Source organism: Notamacropus eugenii, chromosome 5 (assembly GCF_028372415.1).
Source record: "Notamacropus eugenii isolate mMacEug1 chromosome 5, mMacEug1.pri_v2, whole genome shotgun sequence".
In the NCBI taxonomy this organism is placed as follows: Eukaryota; Metazoa; Chordata; class Mammalia; order Diprotodontia; family Macropodidae; genus Notamacropus; species Notamacropus eugenii.
In genome coordinates this window covers 187,949,129-187,968,407 of record NC_092876.1, presented here as the reverse complement: position 1 = coordinate 187,968,407, position 19,279 = coordinate 187,949,129, and the positions used below count along the sequence as shown (strand labels likewise).

General features: G+C 39.5%; 2 protein-coding genes across 6 annotated transcripts in view; one reads left to right on the top strand and one right to left on the bottom strand.

Annotated features, from left to right (window-relative positions):
• Window positions 1-550: 550 nt before the first annotated feature.
• Window positions 551-1,876, bottom strand: LOC140505575 (uncharacterized). The gene is made up of 2 exons (XM_072611699.1): window positions 1,068-1,876; window positions 551-652 (listed from the first exon to the last, which is right to left on the bottom strand). Exons 1-2 carry the CDS (start codon window positions 1,874-1,876, stop codon window positions 646-648), a joined length of 816 nt encoding a protein of 271 aa, XP_072467800.1. The 3' UTR covers window positions 551-645.
• Window positions 982-19,279, top strand: part of XPO4 (exportin 4) — a 130,518-nt gene continuing 112,220 nt past the window's right edge. The window contains exon 1 of one of the 5 annotated variants that reach the window (XM_072611693.1): window positions 982-1,080. Coding sequence is in view for 1 of the 5 variants with exons in the window: in XM_072611692.1 (XP_072467793.1) it covers window positions 1,899-1,967 (69 nt within the window). In the remaining 4 variants the exon portion in view is untranslated. Of the gene's footprint in view, window positions 1,081-1,878; window positions 1,968-2,508; window positions 2,588-19,279 lie in introns of those variants that run through there. The other 4 variants (XM_072611692.1, XM_072611694.1, XM_072611696.1 and 1 more) reach the window with 4 other exon arrangements.

Below are 19,279 nucleotides of genomic sequence, written 5' to 3'. Positions count from 1 at the left end.
CACAGAATTCTTTTTTCATTCTTTTTCTGGTGATAAACAGTAACATTAGTGTGTGTTTTAGTCCTTTCTGTTTGGACTTCCCCTATATGATCTCATCTTTTCCATATTATCTCCCTGACGGAATGTAAGCTCCCTAAGAACGTGAGTTTTATTTTTTGTCTTTGCATCCCTATGCTTGGCTCAGTTGCCTTTCCTACACACTGGTAATTTTGTAGAGTCCAGGCTCAAATTTCTCACTGGGGCCGGGAAGCTTTTCCTCCTATACTAACTTCCTTTTCTTTCATAGAGCCAGGCTGTAATATTACATTTTGTCAGGAGGGTCCTACTCTATAACACACTATACCTCATTTTGAAACTTTTAGGTTCATCTTATGCAAAATAAATTAAAACTGTTGTACATTTGAAATTCTGTTTAAAAAATTACCGGGTTAACAACTTGACTGCCTTTTATCTTTGCTCTCACTACAAAGTATTCATATAAGAAGCAGGCAAAACGTGCTTACAGAACCACTGAAGCCAAACAAGAAGCAATGTAACACTCACCAAATAGTAAACGTCTCAAGGTATACTATTTTATCATAAAGTCTATGCAGTCAAACTTTGTAGCAGGAAAGACATAATTTGTAAGCAGATTTAACTTTGTTTTCACCATCTGTTAAATAAAAAATTACAAAAAATGTTTAGTTTGATTAGAAGTAAAAAGCACGAGTTGTTGAGGGGCAGTGACAAAGCAGAGATGTATTTCAGGAATCTCAAGTTTCCAATGGAAACCTTTTCTTGAAATGACACTCGACAGGTAAGGACACAGCTAGAAAATCCAATACGTTATTCTTCAGAGAAAGGACTCCCTGGATCCGACGTCCCAAGTTGAGGACTCGAGGTTAAACTTTCCTACTCTCTTGTTTGTCTCCTCCTTTCGGAGCTACATGGCTCCTAAGATGGCCATGGATAAAGGCGTAACGGAAGGGGAAATCGAAGGACCGCAGAGGGGATGAAGGCTGTTGGCACCCCTAAGGCACGGTTTGGGGGTGAACCCGGCCAGTCTGCCAGCTGAAGAAGCGACCCACCTCCGAGAACTCAGTAAGTACTCGTCTGCGCCAAGTCCTGGAAACCCCGAGCCAGGGTTTGAGGAGCTGCCGCCCTCCGGGAGCTCGGGTTCTAACGCGGGGGTGGCCAGCGGGAAACGGCCAGGACGGGCACAGCCAGGGCACAATGGGCGAGGACGCCGAACGGGACGCAGGGACGAATCCGGCCCCGCCGCTGCGGGAGGGGGCTCCAGAAGCCCCCGAAGGGTCACCACCATCCCCCCCGCCAGGAACTCCTTCCTGGACGCCTCGGCGTCCGCACAGACCAGCCAAGCTGGGGAAGCGCGAGGAGGGGAGGTGGGGTGGAGACGCACCAATGAGAAGTGGGAGACGCTCGGAGAAGTGGAAGAGTGTGAAGGGGGAGGGGGACTGCGAGGGGAACTCAAGAGATAATGAGACCCGGCGCGGGCCGGGCAGCGTGCGCCCGCCTTCGGGGAAGGACGCTTCGGCGGAGAGGCCGAGGCCCGCCCCGGCCCGTGGGGGTGTCCGCGTGCGCCCGCCGCGGGTGACCCCGGCCGAGGACTGAGTGCCCGGCCGTCCAGGGACGTCCTTCGGTGTGCCCGGGGGAGCCGTCCCACCGGGTGGGGGCGGGGGGAAGGGGCTCGAGGCTGCTCCTCCCCTTTCGGAGGTCCTCCCGTAGCCCCGGGCGCCGGAGCCCAGGAGGCGAGGAAGGAGCGGCGCCCGCGGCGGCGGCGGCCACGGCTGCGACTGGCTCGGGAGCCGCGCGTGAGGTAGCCGGGTCCCCGCCGCGATTGGCCGGCCGCGGCGCCCGCTCCCACAATGCAGCGCATGGCGCGTCATTGAAGAGAGACCATGATGGCGGCGGCGCTGGGGCCCCCAGAAGTGATCGCTCAGCTGGAGAACGCGGCCAAAGTTCTGATGGTGAGGGCGCCGCGCCCCTGCCCCCCCAGCTCCGGGCCCTCGGGCGGCCCTGGTCGCACCCCTCTCCCCAGGCCCGGCTCCCCGCGTCGGCCCCGCTGGCTCCCCCGGGGGCCCCTTGGGAGCCCCGGAGGCGGCGGCGGCGGCGTGGCGCAGGACCCGCTCCGTCGCCCCTCTGCTCGCCCCCGGAGCCCAGACCCCCCTCCCCGCGCCGCCCCGCCGACCGTCCCGGCGCGAGGACGCTGGAGGCTGCCTCGGCCCGGCGCCCCGCTGGCCCCTCGCCCTGCCCGCGTCCTAGGCTCGCAGCCCGCCCTGGACGGCGTCGGGAGCGCTGGGCGCGGGGTGGAAGCTCGTGGGGGTCCGTGGGGACCAGAGCTGTGCCGGCCGGCCCCAGGGGAAGGGAGCTCGCGGGTAGAGGGAAGGGAAGTTGCCGCCCGTTCGGCCGAGCAGCCCACGTTTTCCTTTGGGGTCGGGATCTCTAAGCGCCTTCCCCGAAGTGCGGCCACTTCTGGGGTGGCTCCAGTCCACAGCACGTGGGAGGCAGGGAGGGAGGGAGGAATGGAGGAAAAGCCCTTCGGGAGCCAAGGTCACCGGGGCCAAATCTTGCTCTCGCACCAAGTCCGGTAAGTAACCTCCGTCTGGAGGGGGCGGACTCCCGGGTCCAGCCTCTGGCTTCCCCTACCCAGTTGCCCAGAAAACTGGCTGGGGTCGAGTTAAAGGGCACCGGGCGGAGGAGGAAGGCGAGGGTGGCGAGGGGGCTGCGACAAAGACTCCCGTCTCCTCGCCCGACCCAGTGCGCGTTCGGAGTTGTGGTTCGGTGCTGTTTGTGTGGCCGCTGACTTCCGTGTTCGACTGTAAACTTTCTGGAAGTTGAACCCCGGGCTCGGGGGAAGGTGTGCTTTTTTTTTTTGCGGTAGTTGTAGCCAGAAATCAGCGTGACATTTCTCTTTCTTAGTTCCTGTACGCAGTGGATGTCTTGGGTATCAGCCACTCAGCCCTTCCGCTGGCTTTCACCCGAGAGCGGTGTGTGGGTGATGGCTGGGGGGACTTCGAGGTAACCGGCGTCCTCTTTACGGGAGCGGTGATGCCTCCCTCTTGGAGAAGTGTTCACCGAAGGTTTGCATCTGTTCTACAGCAAGAAACGAGAAGAGCCTCTTTTTTGAGGCTGTCAGGGTTTGCTTCTGTTCCAGCGTTCAGAAAATACTTTGTCTAGCAAATGAGAACAGCCGGGGGCTCATCCTTAGAGGCGGATGTTTTAGTTAAATAACAATAATCTTCCTAGTCTTCAGCTGGTCAGAAAAATAAAACTTGATCTATTGATATTCTCCGGATCTCCCTTTTTATTTCTGTAAAACCAACATTTTCCACTCTTCCCATTAATCAGGAATAACTTTTTAAAAATCCTCCCAGTTACATACATGTAGCTCAGTGAAACAAATTGCTACCTTGTCCATGGCCATATATGTATGGCTCATTCTGGATTTTAAGTCCATCCTTTCTGGGAGATGAAGGTGGGTAGTTGTGATCCACATACAGCCCCATGGACTCATTAATCAGAAATCTAAAAGCTTTCGAAATAATGTTTCTCTTTAATTTGCTTTATTATTGTGTAAGTTCTAGTTCTGTTCACTTCAGTCTGCATCAGGTCATAGAGACCTTTTTAGTTTCCTATAAAACTGCATTGATATATCACAGTTTGTTTATGTATTTCCCAATAGGTAGGTGCCCTTTTAGTTTCTAGTTTATGAAAACGGCTACTATAACTGTGGCTATTGGGTCTTTTTCCTTTCTTTGATCTCTTTGGGGTGTAAGCCTGGTAGTAGTATAGTTGGGTCAAAGGGGTATGCATAGGTTAGTAACTTTTTCAGATAGTTTCAAATTGCTATCTTTGTTATTGTTTAAATTGTCCTCTTGGTCCTACCCCATTCACTCTGCATTAGTTCATAGAGGTCTGCCCAGTTTCCTCTTGACACTGTCCATTTTGTCATTTCATGTGGCACAGTATATTTCATTACGTGCATATATCACAGTTCATTCAGCCGTTCCCCAACAGGAAAACAACTCCTTAGTCTCCAGTTTTTGGCTGCCATGAAAAGAGCTACTATAAATTGCTTTCTAGGATGTTTGGACCAGTTCACTCCTCCCATCAACAATGCTTTAGTGTTCCTGTTTTCCATCTGCCATTTTCCTACTTTGTCATCTTTGCCAGTGCGAGGTAGAGCCTCAGTGACTTGAATGTACGTTTTTCTAGTTATTAGTGATTTGTAGCATTTTTTCTTATGGTTATTGATAGCTTGGATTTCTTCCTTTCAAACCTACTTGTTTGTATCTTTTGACTATTTATTGGGGAATTCTCTTAGTTTTAAAATTTTGAATCAGTTTTTTGATATTTTAAATATCAGAGAAGCTTAATGCAAGATTCTCCCCTCCTGATAATTCAATTTCTCTTCTAATTTTAATTGTTATATTTTTGTGCAAAACTTTCAGTTTTATATAATCAAAATTTATTTTCTGTGATTCTCTCCATCACCTATTTAGTAGTGAACTCTTCTCATATTCATAATTTTTACAAAACTGATTTCTTACTACCAGGTTGCTGATTATTTGAAAATTGAATTTATAGATGGTATTCCACTTCGGGAGAATCTTTCATGCTCTTATATATCAGCAGAGAGGTAGATTTGATTTTTGGGGGCTAATCAGTGAAACATTAAAATAGCAAATTAATTTCTCCCATTATCTTTTTTTTTTCCAGTTTGGTGAAGGATAGCATGGTATAGTGGATAGAGAGCTAGATTCAATCAGAAAGACCTGATTCAAATCTTCTTTTGACCCTTAACTGGCTCTAGGACCCTGAGCAAGTTGTTTAACCATTCTGTATCCCAGGCAAAAAAAAAGACAAAGTTTTGGAGAATGTTTTGATTTGCTTTGGTAGAGGAAGTCCCCCACTGACACCAAAAGTTAAATCCTGCTGAGAATTCATGAGATGATTTCTCTAATTTGACTTATGGTATGAATAGAAGTGATTGCGCAGTTTTTCAGATATGGAACTAAAGTTACTTTAGGATAGCAAGAAGGGCAATTCAGTTCAAATAGGTGTAGTTAAAATTGTTCATCTTATGAAATGAGTTATTGTAGAACAAACAAATGCTTGATTTTTGCATTTCCTATTAGACCTGGAGAAATTGCAATTGTTTAAATGGCTTTTCTGTAAAAATTTGTGTAACGAACTGTCTCATTATTTGTGGTTGTCTAACAACTTTATAAAAGATATTTTTTCTTTTGACAAAAGAAATTTATTTAAAAAGTCGCATGGATAACTATCTGTTACAAAATGGAAAATGTTCAATTTTACCTCATCTAATGTACAAGAGTTCTATAAACAGACTACTCAGTACCTAGTACTTTAATATGGATTCCAAGATGTCATTCCTTGTTAGTTAATGGATGACAAGAGAGGTTTTTAACATGACAGATAGATAGTATTATCACCAGGAGATTGGTCAGAAGTTGATAAATTTTTTTGTCACATTCAAACTTATGAAACTCTTTCTTAGGGAATAGAGAAATGGGGATTATAGTTAACAAAGTATCATAGGTTTTAGAGCTGGAAGGGATCTAAGAATCTGGGTTAACCCTGTAATTTTACAAATTATGAACTTGAGACCCATGGAAGTTAAGTGACCTGCCCAAGGTAATTTTTCAGCTCTTTCCAGCTTTTCCATCTCTTTGTGACCCTTTTTGGGATTTCTTGGCAAAGATAACTGGAGTAGTTTGCCATTTCCTTCTCCAGCTCGTTTTACAGATGAGGAAAGGAGGCAAGTAAGGGTTAAGTGACTTGCCCAGGTTTAATAAGTGAATGAAGCCAGCTCTGAACTTACGAAAATGAATCTTCTTGACATCAGGCCCAATACTCTATCCACTGTGCCACCTAGCTGCCCCATACAGATGTATTATTAAGATATCTGTTTTAAGGTTTGCTTCTGTGCTGTACCCTCTCGTTTAAGCTGTGCAGTAACCCTGTGAAGTAAGTAATAAGGTATTATTTTCACTACTCTTCATTTGTAAAATCTGAGTTCCCAGGACATTAAGGGACATTAAATGATTTGCCCATGGTCCCATAGCTAATGTCTGCGGTAGAATCTGAACCTACCTTCCTAACTCCGGACTGTAACCTATGTGGAGAATCCACAACAAAGTAAAGAATCTCTGGAAGTACTGAAATGAATGACCTGCATTCAGATAATCAAATGGATTGGTGACATACTTCCTAACTATTTCTTTACTACTCTTGTCTGTGTCCTCTTTATCACAGGGAAATCTACCCAGGACACGATATTGGAGGCTTTTCTTAATTTCTCCTGATTCTGCCAGTGGAGCATTCGAACTATTCTGCCTGTTTTCTAATAGCAAAGAGACCAAAAGAGCCTGAAAAGAACCTTTATCAGAAAACACTTGTCTTATCTGCCAAGTGGAGAAAGGTGGCTTTCCAAAAACAACACATTTAGAATGTAAATTTCTTTTAAAATTTTAATATGATAGAAAATTATGGGCAGTAGCACCTCATGACCTAGAATGCAACAGAATGAACGCTGTAGTTCAGAATGACATCTGTGTTCAGGTGTGAACATTATAGACATGTTTAAATTATCCTCTCAGTCCTACTCAATTCACTGCACCAGTTCATCATGTGTTCAGAATGAGTAGTTTATTTTTCTTTATTGTGAGTGGTAAGAAACATTTTCTTTTTCTACATTAAATTTTCTACACTAAATTAAACTAAGAAAAATTTCTCCCACCTTCCTCTCCCCCACCCCACAATAGAAAAAGTAGAAAAAAACAAAACTCTTGTAACAAACGTACATGGTAAAGTAAAGCCAATTCCTGCATTGGCCATGTCCAAAAACCAAATAGATACACACACATAATACACATATACACATACACGCACATATACACATACATGCATATATATATCATTCCAGTCTCTTTGCCAAGAAAACCTTAAATGGGGTCAAGAAGAGTCAAATGCAACTGAGATGACTCAATTAAGGCCATTGGATTTGTCAGCTAAGAGATTGTTAGTAACTTGGAGAAAGTAGATTTCGTCAAATGATAAGGTGGGGAAACTAGATTGTAAGTGGTTAAGAGAAAATGGAGGCACCTATTGTAGACAATCATTTTGAGGAGTTTAACTGCAAAAACCAGAAGAGATACAGAACAATAGTTAGGATGGATGGATCAAGTGAGGCTTTTTTTCTGAATAGATATGTGGGCGTCTTTGTAGACAGTAGGAAATGAGCCAGTAGATAGGCAGAGATTGATTAGGTGTGTATGTATGATAATTTCCTCTTTTCTTTATAATGCAGTTCTTTTTCATTTCCAACAAGTAGGAAGAACATAATATACTCATCACAACAGCAGCTAAGTGGCACAGTGGACAGAGGAATTGGGAAAAAAAGAATATGTAGTACTTAACTATGTGTCAGGTACCATGCTAAGCCCTTGACAATTATTGTTTCATTTGATCCTCACCATATGATTTTCCCCATTTTATAGATGAAGAAATTAAGGCAAATAAGTTCAGTGATTTGCCCAGAGTCACATGGTGTCTAAAACTAGGTTTGAACTCAAGGTCTTCCAGTGTTCTGTTCATTGTGCCACCTCACTGCTGTTGTGATGAGTATATTATGTTTTTTATATTTGTTGGAAATGAAAAATAAATTATAGGGAAAAGAGGGAAGTATCATGCATACACACATAATTACCCTTGACCTTTATATGCATTTTCTCATTCATTTGTGTAATTTTGTGAATCTTTAATTGTTTAAGTATTTTGGAGAAGAAATGTGAAGGTGGGCCTAGGAAGTTTGTTGTAATTGCACCTTGTTAGATAACTAAAATAAATTTGATGGCCATTCATGCCAACTTTTCCCCTTCACAAAAGTCAATGTAATATTGGTCTTTTACCTCTGATCTCACTTGACACTTGTTTTGCACCTATTTTCTATTTAATTTTTTAAAAGTTAATTTTTAATTATAACTTGTTTTTATATTGCCAGAATTTCTCTCAGTAGCTTTCCCTGTTTCCTTCCCAGACAGCCATGTAACAACATTTTTTTAAAAGAAAAAAAAGAGGAAAAAACCAGCCAATCAGTATATCAAAATATCTAAAAATATATAGTGTTCCAAATCCATGCACTTTCCACTTTTGCAAAAGAGTGGAGTGGAGATACATTCTTTTATTTCTTCTTTGGGTCCAGGCTTATTTTTTGTAATTTAGTGTACATTGGGTTTTTTTGGCTTTGCTTTACTTAGTTCTGCATGTAAGTCTTGCTTTGTTTCTTCTAACATGTTGACCATTTCTTACAGCACAGTAATATTCTACTACATTCATATTTCAGTTTATTTAAATATTCCCCAATCATTGGGCATCCACTTTGTCTCCTTTTCTTGGTTACCACAAAAGTGCTATTAGAAATATTTTGGTGTGTTATGGTGACTTCTCTACTTTATCAGTAACTGGTCACTGGATTCAGATGGCTCTGGAGAAGTGAGACTGGTGACTTGTGTAGCCCTCCCTCACTCAGAAGAACAAAGTCAAGTGCAAGTCATGGTCTTCTTTGGCAGTGAAGGACGAACACACACATACTGGTGGAAGGAATCTGCATCAAAGGATAGTCACTTTATTTCCATGATTCCATATTGCTTTCCAAAATAGTTGTACTGATTCATAGTTTCATTCATAATACACAGGTATGCTTATCTTCACACAATCCCCTTCAACACTGACTATTCTAATTTTGTCATTTTTGCCAATTTGTGTGGTGTGAGGTGAAATCTTAGGGTTTTGTTTTGAATGTCAGTGATTTGAAGCATTCTTTCATCTGATAGTTAATAGTTCGTGATTTAAACACTTAAGTTTACTCCTTTCTTTTGCTTTTTGAAGAATGACTTTTGGTCATATAGACATATGTGTGTGCATGTATGCACATATAAGCATATATGTGTATATACATACATATACACATATATGTATACAAACACATACGTGCCCCAAAGCCATTTCCCAATAAATTAGCAAAGCACATGGTCAAACTGTGGTGCTTAAAAGGTGTGGTGGGGCAGGAGGTGATGGTGGTAGTGGGGTGGTACTGGTGGGTACTGGGTTTGTGTGTGTACATACCAAAACTTTATGGAGAAATATTGATAACAAAGATTTTTTTCCCCCATTTGACCATTTCCTTTATTATCTTAGATACATCAGTTAGTTAATTTTGTTTGTGCAAAGTTTTGCACTTTTTGAGTGGACTTTTGTAATGCTCTCTATTATAGTGTTTTCTGTGTGTGTGCGCCTCCCCCTAATTTTCCGCTGCCCCAACTGAGAACTCCATAAGAATAGGGAATGTTATATATAAAGCTTTTTGTTCATCTTGTGCCTCATATAATGCTTTGCACAAACTAAATGCCTATTTAAAATCTTATTCTACAAATATATACTGGATTTATATGCTGTGTATAAAAATCACAATATAAGTGATACAAGGTCAATTACTTGATTAAAAGCAGTTCTTTCATAATGGCAAGTTATACTGTACTGGGAAAAACATTTTTGGTTATTTTAACCAAATTAACAAAATAATGTTATTATCGACTGTTTGAAGGTGGTAATAGCTATTGTTATAATGAATCCCTTATCATAATGGAATTTGCCCACATCCAGGATTGCTTTCAGTTCAAGACATAAAGGAAAACTAACCTTTCCCATTTCTACCCTCTCTCCTCCCCTCTTTCCCTACCAGTCTGGCCACAGGAATCTAGAAGTAATGAAAAAAGAGAAGAAAATAGCAAATGAAGAAAATAGCTAGCAAAAATCCACACATTTTATTCTAGTTAAGAATGGAGCCTTCCTTAGTCCAGAGCCTATTAATAATTTTCTGTAAAATTAACCTTTCTGATTTAAGGACCTTGCTTATCTGGTTTCCCTAGGCAACCTTCAATTCTTCCTAGGTTACAGCAGACAAATGGTGGTGGTATTGAAGCAGATACACTAGGAAATTATAGCTGATAGTGAAGAAGACCACAAAACTCACACATTTACTGCAAAGCAGATTCTGCCCTCTAATACAAAAGCAAATAGTCAAACATGATCTTAGTGGTCTTTGAAGACATCACTTTGTTACAGTATAGTACAATAGTTTCTGTTCGTTGTGATCTTTAGCCATTGATAAAGTGTCGTATCACATTCAGTATATTCTTTTTAAACGGGCAAGGAAGTGTGTAATAATTTTTTCTTGAGTCAACAACTTATTTTTTCTCATCAGAATTATTTTCTAAAAACTCTTACCTGCCAAGTATTCTTCCTTTTAAGAAAGAATAATTTAGGCAAAATCTAAGCAGAATAAATGACCACAGCTAAATAGTGTATCATTCCCCATCTATAATATCTCCCCCTCTCTTTATCAAGAAGTATGTTTCCTCTTTTCTCTTGGACTAAGTTTAGTTATTTCAATAATCTGAGTTCTGCAGTGTTTTCATTTAAATTATTATTAAATTGCCTATTTTTAATCTCCACTGCATCTATCATGCATGTAAATAGGCATTACTGTGTTTCTCTGAAAGGAAGTAGTTGCATTTTTGTATCTCTTCGTCCAAGCTAAACTTGGTCGTTAGGATTAGACAATGGTTAGTTTTGTTTTATTATTTCCATTTTTATTGCTAGTCATTGTGCATATTGCTTTCTTGTCTGCTTAATTTACTTTGCATTCACAGAAATCTTGTTTCTGTAAATTCTTCATGATCATTGTTTCTTCTAGCACAATAATAATTCTATCACAATTTGTTCAGCCATCCTTTCAATCAGCAGGCATGCACTTAATTTATCAGTCATTGTTTGTTATCCCCAGAAATGTAGCTATGGATATTTTGGTAAATTTGGATATTTGTGACCTCTATCAAAAGGTGTGAACAGTATAATGACCTTTCTTCCAAAATTCCAGATTGTTTTTAATAGGATGATTGGATCAGTTCATAGCTCTACCAGCATATTAGTGGTCCTGTTTTCCTACAGCTTTTTGACTTTTGTCTTTTATCATCTTTTCCAATTTAGTGAATGTAAGGTCATTCCTTAAGAGTTTGATTTGTATTTCTTTTACTATTAGTAATTTAGAGTTTTCTTTTATAGAGTTATTGTTTGTATTTTTTTTTTTGAGAACTTTTATGTTTTTGATCACTTAACTGTTGGGAAATGGCTCTGAGGAGATATTTGATGTTAAGACTTTTCCCCAGTGAAAAAAGTTTCTCTTCTAGTTAAATTAGTTTTATATGTGCAAAACTTTTTAATTTTATGTAATAAAAATCATCTAATTTGTCTTTATGATCATCTCTGCCCCTTGTTTAGATATGAATTCTGCCCTAGCTATAGTTGTGAAAAGTACCTAGGTACATTCTTTTATCCTGTCATTTTAAGAAAATGATTTGAACTTAAGAAAAAAGTTCTCATTGATATTTTCTGTTTCCTATATCACTACACTATCTTACATATCCCTCCCCCACCTCTCCCTAAGAGACATTCTATATTACAGTATTTTTTTAGGGAAAAAAAATCAATATAACCAGTCAGTACCTTGAAAAATTCTGAAAACAATACCTGTGTACCTCTCACCTCCATAGAATGGCAGGTTGGGGATGTTTTCTCACATTCCTTCATTTAAGTCCTGTTTCATCTTTATAATTTTTGTACATTTGTTGTTCAGTCATGTCCAACTCTTTGTGACTCCGTGGACCTTATTGTTCATGGGTGTTTTCTTGGCAAAGATACTGGAGTGGTTTGCCATTTCCTTCTCCAGTGGATTAAGGCAAACAGAAGTTAAGTGACTTGCCCACGGTCACATGATTGGCTAATAAAAGTCTGAGTTCACCTTTTTGAACTCAGGTCTTGCTGATTCAAGCAAGACCTAACTCTGTCCACTGAACCATCTTGTTGCCTCTTATTAAATTTACTTTTGATTTTTTTTTTGGTGTTCTTTCCATTTACATTGTTGTTAATGTGTTCAGTATATTGTTTTCTTGCATCAATTTGTATTGATCTTTCCATCTTCTTTGTATTTATCACACAAATCGTTTCTTACAGCACAGTGATATTGCATTATGTTCACGAATCACAATTTGTTTAGCCATTCATTCATTGATGGGGATCTACTTTGTTTCCAGTTCTTAGCTGATTTATGTTGTTTTGTTTTTTGTTTTTGCTGCTGCTACTGCAATTTTTTTTTTAATGGCTTCCTTGGATCATAAGCCTGGTAATGGAGTCTCTTGTTCAATGGACATGCTTTCTAAAATGGTTGTATCACTTCACAGCCCCACCAATATTGTATTAATGTGCCTATCTTCCCACAACCTTTCCAGTATTAACTGTTGCCATTTTTTGTTCTTTTTTTTTTTTTTTTTTTTGCCAATTTTCAGGGTATGCTGTGAAAGAATTGTTTTGATTTATATTTCTCTAGTTATTAGTGATCTGGAGCATTTTTTTCTTGTGATTGTAAGTATGTTGAAGTTTTCTTGAGTACTGTTTGTTCATATCCTTTAACCATTTATATAGACACATTTATTTATATTTATGTAAATGTGTGTGTGTATAGTTTGTTTGTATATCTTCAATACCAAACCCTTATTGCAAAATTTGATACAAAGATTTTTTCCCCCCATTTGACCACTTTCCTTTTTATCTTAGATGCATTAAAGTGGTCTGTGCCGAAACTTTTCAGGTTCACATAGGCAGTTATCTTGTATGTCTTGTAATTGCCTCTATCATTTAGTTAAGAATATGTTTCTTACCCATAGCTGTATTGGGTATATGATCTATTTCTCTTCTAGTTTTTTTTTTTTTTTTTTTTTTTTTTTTAACGATAGTACATTCTTTAATACTAATGGTCACATATCTATTAAGAATGCATTGTGTATGGTGTAAGCTGTTGGTCTAAGTCTAATTTCTTCAACACTGCTTTCCAATTTTCCCAGTAGTTTTTATCAAACAGAAAGTTTCCCCCTAGGTAACTCATGTTTTCCAATGTAAACTTTTTTTATTTAGGTTGTGCATCCATTTGTATTATTGTATAGTGCTAACCTACCTCCAGTTTTCCCAGCAGGTATTATTGAAAAATATCTTTTCCTTGGTAGCTTATGTTCTTGTATTTCTTTTTTTTTTTTTTTAATGTTTAACTCTTGTATTTCTTAAATAGTGGTTTATTGAAAGTTTCACAAAGAAAGCAAAAATTGAGTAAAAATGACTTTGAAAGTAGGAGAGAAATAAGAAAGAGGGAGAAAGTTTGGGGGTAAAGATGAATTCACTTTTGTTTAAGATGTTCAACAGTACATCCAGTAAATATAACCAATAGGCAGTTGGAGATGTGAGATTTGAAGGTCAGGAGAGAGATTAGATTAGATAAATCACTGAGGGAAATAATATAGAGGGAAGGCCATACCTTGGGAGAACACTCATGGTTACTGGATAGTGGTAGTATAGAGTAAGAAGTATGTCAGCCTCTGTTTCTGACTTGGACAGTTGGGGAGATGGAGAATGGAAGAACTGGCCTTTTAAGGAGAGGGTTACAAGAGATTCAGTGTCCTTAGGGGAAAGAGATATTTTGTTATAAGTGGTGGTAGGCATGGTATGTTCATGAAAAAGTATGAGGATATAGTAGAGTTGAGAATAAAGCACGAAGGAATATTGTAGGAATTGGATGAATGAAGTTGGAGTATGCCTCTGGAAAGAGTAGGACTTATCATAATGGGGGAAGTAGTATGGGTAAGTTTTCATCTAAGGTGGTGTGACTTGGTGCTTAGAGTTGGGGCAACAGTAGATTAGAATGACATGTTGGCACATCTAAACAGTAGAGAGACCCAAAGATTTATGCTGTGCTATGTAGTAATATAATCACAGAATCACTTGAAGAATTCTAATATATAATCACAGGAGTCAGAGAATATTAGAGTTTGAAGGAACCTCAATAATATCTAGGTCTTCATGTAGTTTAACCCACATCTGAATAAGAATCTCTTCTACAGTATTGATGACAAATGACTGTTCAGCTTCTATATAAAGACCTGCATTTTGACTGCTTCCAAAGTACCTCTGTCCATTTTTGGACAGCTCCCGTGATTAAGAAATTTTTCTTTACATGATGGCCAAATTGCCTTTCTTTAACTTTTCTCCATCACTCTAACCTTGTCCTTTAGGTTAAGCAGAACAAATTCAATCCCTCTTCCTCATTATAGCCCTTCAAATACTTAAAATAGGTGTCACATCCTTAGCTTTCAAGTTTCAAGTTTTCAGGTTAAATTTTCCATGTATCTGTCTGTTTATATTAGGAACAAACTTCCTGCATTCTAGAACTTTTCTTAGAATATGCCTTCTTCTTTATATGAATTGGTATGAGACTTTCCTGGTAAAGGTACTATCCTTTATGACCCTCCCTAAGGGAGATTTCTTCATGTTCTGTTTTCTTCAGATCCATTTCAGTACTTCATTTTTCAGAGACCCTTGAGGAATGAAGGAGAGGTTATTATATGTGCTCTACTATTGGTTCCAAGCTATTGTTTTATCTCCATTATCAATAAACCTTTACTCTTCTGGAGTTCTTGCCATTTATATATAGCACTTTTCTTCCTTATTCAGATATTAATTGTACTTGAATTGATTATGATCTAGTTGATGTGAGCATTCCTGCTAGTGGTGTGGATCATACCCTCTCCAGGCCTTCTCATCCTGTATAACTATTTTTCATATTCCAGAACTCCTTCCCAGAAGATGTAGCTTGAAGAAATATGAGAGTCTATTGGTAAAGGGATTTTTTTTTTAAATGATGGGACAACTTAGTCATATTTGTAGTTAGCAGAGAAGGAACCAATAGATAGGAGGAGAGATTGAAGATTAGAGAGGGAGTAGTGGGTAGTAGATAACAAACTGCTACAGAAAATGGGAGGGTATAAAATAGAGGGGTACATGTGAAAATGTTGGTCTTGTGTAGAAAAGTCTTCTCTTCATCACAAATGAGAATAAAGGAGATAAGATGAATAGAGAAGAGAGGGTTTCGAACAATCATTGGGTGAGTGTGATGGGGAAGATTATAAGGACTGTCATGTCTCTTTGATGGCAGAGTTAAGATTGGATAACAATTGTGTAGTTGACTCAGCATGGTTATGTGAACTTCTTTCCCCAGAATTCTGAAGGATGGGAGCAGGAACAGAGAAAGCTATATATTGGGAATAATCCAGGGTTATGGTTTGGGGAGAGATGAGTGATCATAGAACTATGGAGCAAAGGATTCAAGAATGCAGGACAGTGTAAGGTTGAACTGGTTAAAAGGTCAAGATTTTTGAATGGAGGAAAATGAGCAGGGGTGATGGCCTGGGAAAGAAGGATGATATGGAGTGACTGAAGAGTACAGTGAAGAAAAAGAATTAGTTTAGGGGTTAGGCACAGGGGAAGATGAGAGGACAGGAGACTATGGTTTGAGAAATTTCAAATGTAGATTGTGGAGATGTTGAAGAGATCAAGGTTCTGACAGTCCCTTTAAATGTCTGAGATTGAGTTAAGGTACACATCTTTGGACTTGAATAGGTAGCTGAACTGGGAAAGGAGAATATTTAGGGGGTGACTAAGTATAAAGGAATGGGTTGGAATGGAGAGGAAGACTATACCAGGTACTGACTGATCTCAGGATCTAGATAGGGCAATAGATCTGGGTGGAGTGAACCTCAGAGGAGATCAGATTGCTAAGTGAAGGCTTTGTAAAGTTAAAATAAGTATATAAATATTAGCTATGGTGATTAAGGATAAGAGAAGTGCAGTAAAAATCTTACTAATCAAACTAGGGGTGGGGAAAACCAGTCTGAATTCTGTTGCAAATATTTCTTAAAATAATTCTTTGGAAGATTTAATGACTACATGAGAATGATTATTAATGAACATCAATTATTTAATAGGTGCTTCTGAAGTACCTCAAAATAATTTTTTCTTTAGTTATACTATTTCCAGAAATCCTATTTACATTGTCAGTTTGCTTTGCTTTTGCCCTCACAATTCAGTTAGACTACCCAACAGAAGCTGAGAGGTGATTTTGTAAGGTACCTGGGTGAGAGAGTGGGGACATCTACATTTTTATTATGGGAAGGAGAGTACAAGCAAATAATTGGTGGTAGTGGTTGTGGTAAGATCAATCACATATCATTAGGAGAATTTTTATCTTTCAGTGTAGATGCTGATCTTACTTGTGATCTTACACATGTGTAGTGGGCTCAGCATGGTTGTATGATTTTTCTTCTCCCAAGGTTCTGCAGCATGGGAACAGGAGCAGAGAAGGCCAGAAGTCAGGGCTAAGGTTTTGGTAAAACTTATCTGGGAGTTTTCCATATCAATGAAGTCATGGGTCCAGGCCCTGTCATTACTTTGTGGCAAGTAGACCTTTTTCTAGAGACCCCCATGATAGAAGAGATTTTTTACAAACCCAGGATCTTACCAGTCTCTTACTTTGACCCAAGCACTAAGTATATGAATGCTGCTCTCTATTTTGTCAGCCTCTCATTTTTAGATAGTTTTTAGTTAGAAGAGACTTGAGACCCTTAATTCAACCCTTTTCAGTGTAGGTACTGAAAAGTCCTCAGCTTGGCATCAGAAAGATCTGCTTTGGATACTAGTTGTGACCCTGGGCAAGTCACTTAACCTCTCTGAGCTTCAGTGTCCTCCTCTGTCAAATGAGAATAGTATCTCCTACCTTTTAGGGTGGTTTGAAGATCTAATGAGAAAATATATGCAAAGCATTCTGCAGATCTTTAAGTGCTAGACATATGTCAGCTGTTATTATTAATAACATTTTTTACTTTTTCCCATTCTAGTGATAGGATCACAGTAATAAAATTACAATCAGATTACATTAATAAAGTATGAGGGGGATTACACTAATGAAGTTACATCAGTATTCCAGTAACAGGATTATAGAAATAAGCGGTTATTATAAAATACAGTTAGTTTGGTAGCTTTTTCCCCCAAGAAAAGTCTATCCCAGGAATATTCAACTGTTTGCCTTGAAGATAGTGGTGTATTTTCCAAAGGAGGAATAATTCACATTGTGTGACCAGTTATGCAATCACCTATACTTATAAAGAATGCCTATCTACTCATTCATGTAAACCTGGACTTTAACTGAACTACCTAGATAAGCTAAGGTTTCCCCTACCCCCACCACTAGTTGATAATTTGTAAAACATAGGTCCAAATTTGACATGATTATAAAGGAATTGTCCCATCAGGACTGGAATGAATGCTGGTGCTCCAGTCTTAAAATCATAGCTTAGTCATCCTCTTTTATAAGAGGCAGATTTTGTCTTTTGGCAAAGTACACAACCTAGCTAGGTTCTGACATGCTCGATGCTTTCCTTATTTAGCTTTCAGACAGTTTTGTCTAGTTAACGTTTAAACTGATTTCTTGTATCAATTTTTGTTCATTTTCAGTTGTGTCCAACTCTTTGTGACCCCTTTTGAGGTTTACTTGACAAATATACTGTAGTGGTTTGCCATTCTTTGAACTTGGGTCTCCTGATTTCAGACCCAGTACTGTATTCAGTTTGCCACCCAGCTGCCCTCTTGTCCCAGTACTATAGTTTAGATAGGGTAGATGGGACCCATTGATATAAAACTTCCCAGGATGACATGGTGTCCACATAAGTCAGTAAAGGGAATAATTTGTCTAGTCATCTATTTGTGGTATGTCAGAGAACCAAGAGTAGGGGATCTGGCCATTTTCTCCATTTTCATATTCTCCACAAGATTGCATATTTGTTTAAGATTGCTATTAAGGTTGCATTTTATATGCTGTGTCATGTCTGAGAGCATCTAGGTGGTGCAGTGGATAGAGTGCTGGACCTGGAGTCAGGAAAACTGACTGAGCTCAAATCTGAGTTAAGACAATTTACTAGCTGTGTGTCTCTGGACAAGTCACTTAACTCTTTTTGCCTCAGTTTCCTCATTTGTAAAAAGAACTGGAGAAAGAAATGACAAACTATTTCAGTACCTTTGCCAAGAAAACCTGAAATAGGGTCATAAAGAGTCTACATGACTAAAAAACGTTTGCAATCATGTCTAAATAGTGGAAGTTGGAGGCTAGATAAAGTTGTCACTCAGTTTTAATAGTTAGGCAAGTTCTTTGGTCACAATGGAATTGAAAACCGGGTGAGAACTTAATACTCCTACCTGAATAACTTTCTACCAGTAGAACAACTAGTTCATTGAGGATTTGGGCTTTGGTTTTTGATTTCTTCTTAGCTGTTGGTATTGCCTCAACACATAAGTTACTATTCACTTTCCCTGTTGAAAGGGTAACTATCAGCTTTCCCTATTGAAAGAGACAATAGGTTGTTATAACCTACTTGTATCTTTTCTCATTTAATTAGTTAGATTCTTTACCCCATTAACCGTGGTCCAGATCTTGGACTCATACCTGGAGTGTTGCAATAGTCTGCCGGTTGGTCTCCCTGCTTCTATTTTCCCTACTTCAGTCCTTTCTCTGCTCAGCTGCTGAAATATCTTCCTAAAATGCAGGTCTCACCATATCACCCTCTTTTTCAATAAACTCCAGTGGTTCCCTATTACCTCTAGGAGCAAATATAAAATCGTCTTATTGGCTTTTAAAACCCCTTTATAACCTGGCTGCTTCCTACCTTACAAGGCTTCTTACACTTTACTGCTTTCCATGCACTCATTGGTTGAAGAACCCTGACTTCCTGACTGTTTCTTGCACAAAACATTCAATCTTCATACTCCTTGCTTTTCACTGGTTGTCCCTCTTCCCTGGAATGATTTCCCTCATCATGTCCACCTCCTGGCTTCTAATTTCAGCCAAAATCACACCGTCTACAGGAAACCTTTCTCAGTCCTAAATCTTAATGCCTTCCCTCTGATGTGTATCTCCGATTTGTGTGCGTGCATGTGTGTGAGTGAGAGAGAGAGAGAGAGAGGAGTGAGAGTGAGTATTCAACCTACTCACTGCATGAGGTTCTGCAGAGTCCTTCAGATGCATTTTAGGTTTGGCTCAAAAATAAAAATCTTTTTTGCTTCTCTTTTTTTGTGTGTGTATATACTTACATTTATTGCTTTTTTGAAAAAAAAAAAGTCAGTGTTTATGATCAGATTCTGCTTTCTTTATATAGTTAGTTGCAGAGCTTTTCCATATTTCTTTATATTTTCCCCCTTTTGACTTGATAATCCACTATAGTTTATTCAGCCATTCCCCTAGTGCAGGGGTGGGGAACCTGCAGCC